Source organism: Cydia fagiglandana, chromosome 18 (assembly GCF_963556715.1).
Source record: "Cydia fagiglandana chromosome 18, ilCydFagi1.1, whole genome shotgun sequence".
NCBI lineage: Eukaryota > Metazoa > Arthropoda > Insecta > Lepidoptera > Tortricidae > Cydia > Cydia fagiglandana.
In genome coordinates this window covers 6,444,169-6,456,916 of record NC_085949.1, presented here as the reverse complement: position 1 = coordinate 6,456,916, position 12,748 = coordinate 6,444,169, and the positions used below count along the sequence as shown (strand labels likewise).

General features: G+C 37.4%; 2 protein-coding genes and 1 long non-coding RNA gene across 3 annotated transcripts in view; 1 reads left to right on the top strand and 2 right to left on the bottom strand.

Moving 5' to 3' along the window:
* The window catches only part of LOC134673595 (putative epidermal cell surface receptor), an 86,787-nt gene extending 84,398 nt beyond the window's left edge, over positions 1 to 2,389 (top strand). Inside the window, exon 20 of the mRNA XM_063531595.1 lies at positions 22 to 2,389. Coding sequence (XP_063387665.1) covers positions 22 to 29 — 8 coding nt within the window. The 3' untranslated portion in view covers positions 30 to 2,389. The remainder of the gene's footprint in view (positions 1 to 21) is intronic.
* A 289-nt stretch (positions 2,390 to 2,678) lies between these two features.
* LOC134673332 (uncharacterized) lies at positions 2,679 to 6,675 on the bottom strand. Its single transcript, XR_010099460.1, has 2 exons — positions 4,445 to 6,675; positions 2,679 to 4,410 (listed from the first exon to the last, which is right to left on the bottom strand). It is a non-coding gene; the product is annotated as an uncharacterized LOC134673332 (long non-coding RNA).
* Positions 6,676 to 6,728: 53 nt separating this feature from the next.
* The window catches only part of LOC134673594 (neuroendocrine convertase 2), a 108,703-nt gene continuing 102,683 nt past the window's right edge, over positions 6,729 to 12,748 (bottom strand). Inside the window, exons 11-15 of the mRNA XM_063531594.1 lie at positions 12,670 to 12,745; positions 11,207 to 11,364; positions 10,496 to 10,660; positions 7,439 to 7,556; positions 6,729 to 6,915 (exon numbers count right to left, since the gene is read on the bottom strand). Coding sequence (XP_063387664.1) covers positions 6,748 to 6,915; positions 7,439 to 7,556; positions 10,496 to 10,660; positions 11,207 to 11,364; positions 12,670 to 12,745 — 685 coding nt within the window. The 3' untranslated portion in view covers positions 6,729 to 6,747. The remainder of the gene's footprint in view (positions 6,916 to 7,438; positions 7,557 to 10,495; positions 10,661 to 11,206; positions 11,365 to 12,669; positions 12,746 to 12,748) is intronic.

The window sequence follows — 12,748 nt, the reverse complement described above, 5'->3', positions numbered from 1 at the left end:
CACTAATGTTGTATTTTCCAGATCTCTGACAATTAAGCTCCCGTGGGCACACGAACGGCCTGAACGGGATCTCGGAGCGCGGCGTGGACGTGCCAAACGGCCGGCATTACAACGAAATGGGCGTTTAAAGAGCCGGCTACGAAACAAGTGTCAAGACATTGTAGGAAGAAATTAAATGCACGTAAACAGAAACGATGCTAGATGCACATTATATAGGACTACAGCTGACTGTACATCGAAGATAAAATCAGTCTGTCAGAAAGTTGGCCAGTAGTTTTTGACGTAATATGGTTGAACTTATCGCGTGATTATGACAATATAAAATGTGCGTCTTTTACTGTACATAACAGTAGTCTGAAAGTGAATTATGTTATTGCTTGAAATAATTTCGTCATAAGAGCGACCATAAAAGATCGTCAGCAGCTTTTATTCTTCAGATTTTTTTAGTACAATGTCTTATTTGTGGATGTAAAATGCCGCCAAGCCTGCTCAATGGATGGACTGATTACCAATTATTTTGCTGCAAAGCTGCTTCGCGTGGCTGTATTTAACAACTATTGGCACTCCATATATTTCTTCTAAACAAGAGATATATGATATTTGTCAATTTAAGTGAAGCATAAAAAGAAAGACCGAAATGTATCGTAAGCGACATATATTCTAAGAGATAGGCGAGAATGGATCCTAATTAAAGAAGTATTGGACTATTACAGGTTACTTCTATAGCAGTGAGTGAAAGTGACAATGATCAAGTGCAAAGTGTTAGCCAAAACTAATAGTGTTATATTGTAAGATAGATATTGTTTACGTGTAGGCAACTATAACTTTATTAGGAGTCAATATAACATGATTGTACCTACATATTTGTAATGAAATATTTTACTTTGTACCTATACACTACGACATATTCTTTGAACAAATCAATATCTTTGTAAATCATTTGTGACCTTATTTACTCTACATATTTGTAAGTCAGATTGGTTACAGTCAATTTAGGATATGGAAAAAGTATAACTGGTCAAAATATGGTTCAAAAATGGGAAAAATATTTTAAATACTTCAGATGTGGCTGTTCCAATCTAGTAATTAAAGTTTAACATTTTGTTTAGGTATAAATGTTATCAATCTTTACAGAAGAACTTATTGTATTTAAAAATGTGATTTCAATAAGTTTCAATTTTAAAACGTTAAACCTTTTCTGGATAAATTATAAAGAGCTTAATAATTGCCTTAAAGTACTGCAACTCAAGCGCATAGTGATCAAAAACACCATATACTTACGACAGCAGTTCTATTGCCGTATCTTCCATACAGTTTTCCCACGGTATTTCGTTTTTTTTAGTGATACGGCAATATTTATAAGATTTTCTCTTTAAGCACGGCAATTTGAGACTGTACACACCAACCCCAATAAATAATTAAGTATCTGGAAAAATTGGAAATCGCTCTAAATCATATGAATATTACATGATTGAGGACATCGTCAAAAATAGTGTGTCATACTAAGGCTCATTTTGTTTTTTGTACAGTTTATACTCGTATTGTTATAGTTATACCTAACTACCCTCACAGAGATTATTTTAAAACGTTCTTTAAGATAAGTGAATACAGATAGTGCATAGGAAATTATTTCCCATCGTATTTTCACGGAAACTTACGAACGTGTCTTGCTATTTCATTTAGTCTTGGTAAGTATAAAAAGTACTGACTGAGGTTGACTGAAGTAACATGACAATTTCGAACCTTTCCGAGAAAATACGATGGAAAACAATTATATGCTGCATCTGTACTTGTTTAATTACAACATATCAGTTCAATTGACATATTCGCTTGAAGTATTTATTATTTAATTTTTAAAGACTATAAGTATATTAAAGCATAGATTTTTTAATGAAAAATAGAACCAAACACATATTTTTAATTCTTGTAAATCCTATTTCATTGAATAAATGCATCATATTAATAACCTATATGTCATTTTTATGATTTTTTTTATTCAACTTCACATTATTCAAACTTTCTTTGCTAAAATAAGTCGTGGTAATTTTTCTTACATTTAAAACAGCGTGGTAATTTTAAACGCCGCTTGTTTGAGATTAAAAATGTACATAATGTTGCCATGTTTTCGTAGTTATCTTAGTGTATTTATAAAATATAATCAGTGTTTGGACAACGAATTTTTTAAGTAAAATTACGAAAGTGCCTTTTGAATCGACCAACATTTTGATAAATTGAAATTTGTATATAGTGTTAATAAGTTAAGTAATATTAAGTGTAACGTACGCTGTGGTACTGATATTATGTGTTTGTATAGATTAAACTAATGAAGGTTTATAAATGACTAATGCCGCAAATCGTTAAACTTATTGTAATATAGCTTTACAAGTTATTTCTTGTTTCATTTGCACCTAATGTTAGTTACGTAATCTTATCAAAAAGTAAAAGTACGCGTTAATAAATAATATCGTAAACCCCTTTGCTTTCATCGCGTCATATTCACGAGTGACTTTACCTAGAGTGAGTAGTGCTTAATTTTTTTATCGTTCTTTTGCCCTATACAAGTTCCAAAGGTTCTAAATACTAGACAGATCTCCTGAACACATTTTGCATACGTGTTTTGATACCGACAAATAATTAGTGGGTCACGTGGTCACCTTTATCAAACTAAACGACTGAAGAAAACTTTCAAATATATCTTTATTAGAGATTTTACTACCTCGGGATACTTGCATGAACAGTAAGAAAGGGAAAGGAGTAGCAATTACAAAAACATCATTTAATTCATATACAACACCAAATCACATTATATTTTCTATATATTTCTTAGTAGGTACATAATAGATTTCTTTATATAATTTTTATGTTCTAACGACTACCTATCCAGCAATAACCCGTGGATATTTATAACGCCGGAGCGTACACAGTTCCATTTTCAATTGGTAATAAGAATTGAAAAACACGTTATGTTGTTTTTTATTTATTGTATTTAATAATAAAAATATTATGTTAAGAAAATATATAAGGAGCCGGAGGTAATCGTAAGTAATCATGTTCACTGGGCCCGAAAGGAAGTTCTCTGATCGCATAATTACCTCTATGTTTATAAATATCTTTATTATATACCTTATGTCAGTAACAATAACGTCTATGCTATTAATCCTTCATCTTCCTGGCGCACGCTGGGTGACATGGGAGGATGCGCCACGAAAATCGGATGCCGTCAAATGGACGTCATTTGGCTGGGACAAATGCCGTCCATTTGATTATTTAAACGGAACAATCAAAAATAAACTCTAAAAACTTAAAAACGTTAAAAAGAAATGGAAACGTTCCAGAAAAAACGTTTCTGAATTTATCTCAATTAACTAAAAATTATAAGCGTATTAAAAATCAAATGATTTGTAAGAAATATTGGACCTGTAGTATCAAGCAATTTTACAGATTTTTGAGAAAATATGTTTATGGTCAAATATTTCACCGTAAAATAGATTGTTTTGCTCGACTTTGAACCTGAATTTTGATATGTCGTATCATCCACAAACTAAAGCCAAGTAATGAATTGATAATAGGTAAACATCTCACGCCTCACATCACCAAAATAAGGTAGATATCTGTTTAAAAAGAAGTAATAATTACAACTACATTGTAAATAAAATAAAAAAATGCTAAAATAGCCATTAAAGTGAGAAACTCACGCGTGCATAATTTAATAATTTTTACGACAAATAAAATATAATAAATACAAAAATTAATATGAGTAAGAATTATTCCAACCACAATAATTCTCCTCCTGCTTTGAATTTCAAAATAAAGGCCACAACTTTCCATTTTTTTTCGGTATTTTTTTATAAATTGATACAAAACCTATAACAATAGGTAGGTATGTGTGTAAATTGTTGAAAATTGTGGCCCACATACTCCAAGCGATGAAGTATTTTATAAATTATTTCAAAATTGTAGTTGAAATATTAAACTATAAAAAAACTGCAAGTTATTTGCAGAATAAAAGGTTGCTGGTATATAATATAATCTAGAGATTTACCGATTTATTCAAATGTGAAATAAACATTAATCGCATGGAGTACATTTTGGATATGGTCACCACCTTTACTTTTTTTGCGTTGTACGTTCGTAACATTAAAGCACTACTTAAAATATTTATTTAAAAAATTGTTCTAATCTTGGCTCGAGTGTATCGGATGGTAAAAAATAGAAGGTATAAGATATTTTCAAAGAAGGATTGGTTCACGTTATCAACAGTGTCATATCAAGCATTCAGAATATGAAATAAGATGCAAAGAAGTTATCAATCAAATGGTCGTATACTAATCGGTTGTGTCAAATATATTTTACGTTAGCACACTTACGTTCAGATATGAAATCTAACTTTTCATTCAAAAAATAAAGGTCCTCATTATAAAGACAACAACTTCAAGATCCACACATTTTCACTTGCAGAAGCAGTAAATTCTGATGATAAACTCGTTTGCTAGACTCTTATTAGATCACCCATCACCACTTGGTCTGCACCTTTCGCCACAATTGCTCTCTCGACTTTACCAAAACTGACTAGACTGATTGAGTGCCTAACACATTCCCAAGTTATTTTTTTTTTATCTTTTTCATAAACCAATCAACATAGCCTGAGATCAAATCGCATTACAAGTTTATATTAAGATGTAATTTTGTCCCGCCTATTATTTTTCAACCTTTACTTTTAGTACATAAAATAAAGTCCTTTTCAGCCGTAGCAAGCACGCACGTAGATATATCGGAGCGGCCAAGGTGTTCACAATATCTGAACGCGCACTCTAACGCCTTGAAAATAGAGGCGTGTTCAGATATTTGTGAACACCTTGGCTGCTCCGATATATCTGATGGCGACTGTACCTAGTAGCAGCACGCGTTAACACGCATTAGTTTAGCATCCTTTAATCTGACCCCACAATTTAAGGCGCTACTTTGACATTTTGCTTAAAATACGCAGTATATTTTCAGACACTTGCTGGTTATTTAACATTTTCTAAGTGAATGACGACGTTGTATATTTTTGCTGTTAAAACAAGTGAATTATAATTTATACAGAAATACCTTCATTCAATGTTCTGCGCAAATCATTCTTCTATAATTATTCAACGTTCACTTAAATACACTCAGCAGCAAATATCGACGTCACGACTTAATATCTTAGGGCTCATTTATTAGACGATACGAGAACTCGCATGCGAATTTCATTGCATTGCGGGTTTTGATCGACCGGTTGAATTGGACGTAACTAACAGTCCGCAATGTAACTAAAATCGCATACGAGTTCGCGCGCCGTCTAAATCAGCTCTTAAAGTTTGCACTTGTTTTTATTAGCCACTGTATTAGTACCTATAAATCCTGATCTTCCTTTCCAACTGGCCGGTGGATAAAATCTCTTCGACATTCGAATTATCACTAATTTTTAAAAGGATGTACTTTGGTGCGTGTTAAACGTGTGCCTGGAAGTATGATCGCGTTTACCGTTATCATTTAATCACCTGGTCCGACTAAGGCGCTCACAAATATCGGTACACGCCTCTATTGTCAAGGCCTTAGAGCGTATGTTCAAATATTTACGAGCACTTCGGCCGCTCTGAATCCGATATATATGAAAAGATCCGCAACTGGGTAGCGACAAGGATTGCCCACAGGCGCGTACCTGTGCCCACAGGATGGGTTTACAATTCGGCCAGAATTGAGTCAAAATATGTCTCTCGTGCGGTGCGGACGATGAGATTAATACATAATTGTATTAGATGTGTAAAGTTTAAGACAGATGCGTTCGATTTGAATTGACAGCGTTCATATATTCGTTCATTATGCGGTCACTTTAGTAGTCAACATTAGACGTTTGACAAAACAGCTTTATACTTATTCTTAACTTTACACATTCAAAAATTGTTTTTGATAACGGTAAACTCGAGCATAAATAGGGTTAGCCGGTCGCAGTATTTAGCAGATGGGGCCAGCATAACTTGCCATGTCAATCCCTAGAATTGTGTAATTTTTTTGTTTTTTTAATGGAAGTTTATGCCCTGGATGCCAGCCCTTTAAGCCAAATCTCATAGAAAAAGGGGCAAGCTATGAAAGCGCAATCTATGCAAACCTCTGACAGTTTCAACCCTATTGGAGCTGCAGCCAAGATGACAATCGTTTAACGACATCGAATCTCAAGGTAAAGTTAGACCGTAAAAGGTCTGCAGCGATATTGATAGCCCACGCAGTGCAAGTGTAATTTTAAACGTCAAACTTCTATGAAATTATGACGTATAAATAACACTTAGGTACACTGCGTGGGCTATCAAATCCGCTGCAGATTTTTATTGGTGCGACTTATATCTGGTTAACAGCTACGAAAAGTGACGTAATCATTTACGAGTATTTTAGTTTCATTTGGCATTCCCTGCGAACGATTGTCACTCGGCCGCGTAGCCAAAATGCCAATCGCTTACGCTCCGATAGCGATTCAAACGCAACTGTCACTGTCGCACTAATATTGGACGTGCCACGTGTAAAGGTACCTTATGGCGGTTGGCGCTTACGCTATTGTTAACGTCGCTCCAATATTATTGTGGCGCTTTGTGACGTAAGCGCCAGCCGCCATAAGGTACCTTTTTCCGTGGAACATCACATATGGAAGAGTGATTGTTGTCGAAGCGATAGCGATTGTAACCTTGACTAGGCCGTCTGATCTTTTCGGCTACGGCGGTCTCGGTCTGTCTAATGCTGAGCGTCCTCGTGCGCCTTCTTGACGACGGCCAGCTTGGAGTGCGGGTCCTGCGGCTGCAGCTGCGCGTACGGCGGCGCGCGCGTGCCGTGCAGCACCAGCGACCAGCCGCGCAGCCAGCCGGAGGCTTGCGACGCGCTTGAGCCGCCGTTGAAGCGAGCCTGCCAGACACAATAACATTTTTAATTTGAGGCTTAACCTTAATCCTTTTTTTGACAGACATTGTCGTTTTTGTGAATCGATATTTTCATATCACAGGGACCGTGTTAAGTTTTCATCGAGTGCTACGTCAATCATGGCGCTCCTATACTCTATCATTCTTCGCGTGATCAGAATTTATTGGGTAGTAATGATGTGAGCTCAGGGTAAGTGTGCTCTGATTTGCAATCACAATATTATTGTAATTTAATATCAACTCTTCAGGATTAATAAAGAAGCCTTTTATGTCTGCTTCCATAACTTCGTAATGACGATCAAATTATAAATCTTACTTAGGCCCACTTGCACCATTCCACTAACTCGAGGTTAACAGGTTAAAAATGGAGGTACTATTTGGCACTGGGTTAACAGTTTAACCGCTTAACCCCGGGTTAGTGAGATGGTGCAAGTGGGCCTTAAAGAGTTAAATCAGTTAAGTCAGTACATCTGTACCTATATAGGAGTTTTTAGCAATAAATGTCGTACCTCTAAAGTCCACGTGCCCTGCGGGTACTCGCCCCAGGTGTGCGTGGTCATGAACGGCCACTTGGCGAAGCCGTCCCGGCTGTCATCATCGTTGGCTCGCCTGCTCAGGATCATTGACCTGCAATATAAAATAAAAAACATGCAGAAAACTTGCTCGAATTTCATAGACACGTGTGATAAAAAAATCCGAGGCCTGGATGTGCATCTTAGGCTCACTTGCACCATCCCACTAACTTAACCCGGGGTTAAGCGGTTAAACCGTTAACCTAGTGTCAAATTGTACTGTTAACCATGGTAACTTTAGGTTTAACCGGTTAACCCCGGGTTAGTGGAATGGTGCAAGTGGGCCTTAGATGTTTGAACCATCTCATCATCTGTATGCCTTTAGAATTTAAGGAAATAAAATTATCTATACAGGCAGGTTTCATGCTTGCAACGCGGAGTAATTTCCCACAAGAGACGTGGATTGTTCCGGTTCAGATGCTTTAAGTTTGCTCAGATTTGGAATCTAAAGATACGGAAGGCTACAAGCATGTAGGGGCGGGGCTTCCGTACAGCAACTGGCTACTTTCCTACTCGTCAAATCAACTTCTTTTTAACCGACTTCCAAATCTCAAAGAAGGAGGTTATCAATTCGGTTGTATGTTTGTTTTTTTATTTTTTTTTATTTTTTTTTTATTTTTTTATGTTTGTTACTCCATATCTCCGTCATTACTAGATCGATTTTGAAAATTCTTTTTTTGATTGAATGTATATGCATACAGATTGGTCCCGTTTTTGTCAAAACCCAGTTCTGATGATGGGATCCATAAGGAATCGAGGGAACTCCTCAAATCTTAAAGGCATACATATAGTGATTTTTGGGTTTTTATCAACAAATCAAGCATATACACCCAAAAAAGTGACATTTGATGAAGTGGAACTGCTGATGATGATCAGAACGGAACTCTTTAACGACGCATAGTTCACGGTTGGCGATTTGTCCTCTTCGTTATGTTTGTTAAGCAAGTTAAGTTTTTAAGCCACATTTTTGTCAAGCTCGAGTTCTGATGATGGGATCCATGAGGAATCAAGGGAACTCCTCAGATCTTAAAGGCATGCGTATAGAGATTTTTGTATTCACACCAGAAAATCAAGCATTTTCATTAAAAACTGTTGCATTTGATGAAGTGGAACTGCTGATGATGATCAGAACAGAACTCTTCAACGACGCATAGTTCACGGTTGGCGATTTGTCCTCGTCGTTATGTTTGTTAAGCAAGTTAAGTTTTTAAGCCACATTTTTGTCAAGCTCGAGTTCTGATGATGGGATCCATGAGGAATCAAGGGAACTCCTCAAATCTTAAAGGCATGCGTATAGAGATTTTTGTATTTATATCAGAAAATCAAGCATTTTCATTAAAAACTGTTGCATTTGATGAAGTGGACCTGCTGATGATGATCAGAACAGAACTCTTCAACGACGCATAGTTCACGGTTGGCGATTTGTCCTCGTCGTTATGTTTGTTAAGCAAGTTAAGTTTTTAAGCCACATTTTTGTCAAGCTCGAGTTCTGATGATGGGATCCATGAGGAATCAAGGGAACTCCTCAAATCTTAAAGGCATGCGTATAGAGATTTTTGTATTTACATCAAAAAATTAAGCATTTTCATTAAAAACTGTTGCATTTGATGAAGTGGAACTGCTGGTGATGATCAGAACAGAACTCTTAAACGACGCATAGTTCACGTTTGGCGATTTTTCCTTTTCGTTATGTTCGTTAAGCAAGTTAAGTTTTTTAGCCACATTTTTGTCAAGCTCGAGTTCTGATGATGGGATCCATAAGGAATCGAGGGAACTCCTCAAATATTAAAGGCATACGTATATATTTTTTTGTATTTTCATCATAAAATCAAGCATTTACATTAAAAACTGTCGCATTTGATGAAGTGAAACTGCTGATGATGACCAGAACAGAACTCTTCAATGACGCATGGTACACGTTTGGTGATTACGAATTTCGATTTTGACTTGGACTGGGACCCGGACTCGGAGTCATACCCGGATCCGGTTCGGACCCGGATCTGGACTCGGATCCGGATTCGGACCCGGACTCGGAACCGGACTCAGACCCGGACTCGGATCCGGACTCGGACCCGGTCTCAGACCCGGATACGGACCCGGACTCGGACCCGGACTCGGACCCGGACTCGGACCCGAACCTTGACCCAGAAAACCACTATGATACCTTAACTAAATAAACAACTATGATTACCTACCATAAAATTAATGTAGGTATAAAGTACGATGTTGCCAATCTTATTAGCCCCTCCCGCTTAAACCCCCGTACACCGCACGGCATGCGCCATTAAGTGGGTTAGGTTAGGTTTGAACTGCGATCCTCACAGAACCGAACAAGGATTAGGTTAGGTTAGAACTGCGAGCCTTACAGAAACGAAATGCTACTTGAAAAGTGGGTTTGATTAGGTTCGAACTGCGAGCCGCACAGAACCGAACTGCTATCTGAGGAGTGGGTTAGGTTAGGCTAGAACTACGACCCTCATGGCTCCTCTTCACGATGGGCCAACGTCGGCCACTCCAAGGGACGCATTTATGCGTTAGAGGGAGCAAGTGATATTGCTATCTCATTCTACCGCATGGCTGCGTCCCTTGGAGTGGCCGGCGTTGGCCCATCCTGTAGAGGAGCCATTATACAGAAGCGAAATGCTAGTAGAAAAGTGGGTGGTTTTACCTCCTTTTCTACATAGTGTACCTACCATCTACAATAATCTTTCATCGGCCCCCATGGAAGTCGGTTTTTTTTTCTTTAAAATTATTTAGAATGGTCAAAACGATTTGCTAATATGAAATTTATATGAAAACTTGTGTAGTGACGTCACAGTCAACTCACCTACTTTTTATACTTCCATCCGATTTATTAAATATAAATTATGTTTAAAAATAACTGCTATCTATGTTTTTCTAATAATTCTCTGATGCTTTATTTCGTGCACGGTGTGAAATAATTTATTTTAAGTATAGGAAAGTACCCAACAGAAGCAGCAGAAAGGAACGTACTTCGTGCCCATGGGGCTCGTGAGGAACAGCTCCAGATCTCCGCGGCGCGTGGCGTTGGCGCTGACCACGGCTTGCACGTGCTCCAAGTAGCGGACTTCGCTGGGCGACCCGCCGCATGCCGTCGTCTCGATGCGGAGGAAAATGCTGCCTTCTGACGGGATTTTTCTGTAATAGCAAATTGATTTGATACATTTTGAGATGCTAGGGCTAAGGTGGTCGACTCTTTATCACTTGTCACCATGCCTGTCACGTTCTAACAAATATGTAAGTGCGACAGTGCGTAAGTGACGCACGGTATGAAAGGTGATAAAAATGCGACCATGATACAGCTTCAGGATCAACATAGCCTCTTAAGTCCCTGCGTACAATTTATTGTACATATTTCAAAATCTATTTTGGACTTTTATTGTGTAACTTAGGGTTCCAATTTCAAAAACAAAACAATTGCTTCTGGATCTCAGGAGGTTAAAATTGGTATTGTTATTCAGTCCATTGATCATCGAAGGATTGACAAGATGCCGCCAACCTGCTGGTTTATTGTATTTATGGAAGTTATGGGCTTTGAGCTGAATTGGAAGGCAGAATTTTGGTTAGCTAAAAAAGCAAGCACATAGAACTACCTGAGGCACTACAATCTTGGCAACCAATGTCATGATTGCAATACCTCACCACGCTGAGAGCCTAGAGATGGTGGTGTAGATGTAGACTTACGTGTGGGTATTGACGGAGCCAGCCTCGCAGTGGTACCGTGGCGGCACGGAGCGCCAGTTGGCAGCCAATGCTGTCATAGCCCCGGCGTCTAGAACTCCAAACCCGAAGAGATGATTGAACTCCAACCCGACCCCGTTCATCGTCCAGTGGAAACGGCCCTGAAATTAAACAATGAGGTTAAATAATTTAAAATCCAGTAGAGACCGGTAAAATATAACACAAGTTCCGATTACTATATAGTCTGTATCTTTGGGTATTTAAAAATAGTAAACAAAATCTACAGTCAAATGGTTTCTTAAGCTAGTAGAGGGTAGATGAAAACATAACATGATCAAATAATATAGGTTAAAGTCAAGTCGTTCAGTGACAGATCCAGGTGGTTTTGTATTTGGTTGGTTAATCAATAATGTACATTTTCGGGTAGTCATAGTCGAAAATGTACCAATTATTTGTTTACTCTTACTTAAGTACCTAAAGATACAGAGCATAATAAAACATAAATAAACACACTATTACTTAATATCTGGGAGACCGAGTTTTGCTCGGAAAAATATAAAAACCCAAAAATGCGCGTTTTCCCAGAGATAAGACCTAGCTAGATCGATTTATCGCCCCCAAAAACCCCCATATAGCAAATTTCATGGAAATCGTTAGAGCCGTTTCCGAGATCCCCAAAATATGTATATAACATATAAATAAATAAATAAATAAACAAGAATTGCCCGTTTAAAGGTATTAGATTTAAAATATTAATAATTTTGTATACAAATCATCAACTATGTTCATAACCTAACTTACTTAAATGAGGTTACAGCGTTATTACAGTAACTAGTTAAATTAATTTCCCCTAAGTATAGACTAAACATAATTAATTATCCCAGAGATCATTAGTTACAGTTACCGAGAAGGGCTCCACGCTGTTATTAACTTAGTTTAGATATATACCCAATATTGTAAACAGAGTAATAAACTTCCAAAGTGGGATGAACATTGAACACCCACTAAGTATATTTACTGGAAATTCACGTTACTGTGCCAAGTCAGCCTTCGGCGTGTGTGGGACGCGATCGTAAAGTGTACCAATCTTCATAAAAAGTCAAATTGCGCTCACAACGCAGCGCCTACACCTCATAAGACCATAAAAAATTAATAGACTTAATTTAGCAACTCAAATAAGATAAGGTTTATTACTTTTATTACACTTTCCCAGGAATTCCAAACATCAACACTAAGTAAGCACCATTTTTTTACTTTTTTTTTACATTACCACAACATAAACAAACACAAATAACACAAACATAAATTTAACAGAAATTTAATTTACATTGTAACATCGTCCACACTGTTTTTGTGTTGTCAACCTTTTGGCAAAGAAATAAGGTTCAGAAATGGTGTTGCTGTTAATACATCTAGCATATGTATACCGTACTCAGAAAAGGTTGTAAGGTAAAAAAGGGTGAAACCTTTGCATCGTAAAGCGAGTTCCTCTTTGAAGTCAACACGGTCAGATGCTGAATGTCTCGCCAAGTTAAACTCGGGCTG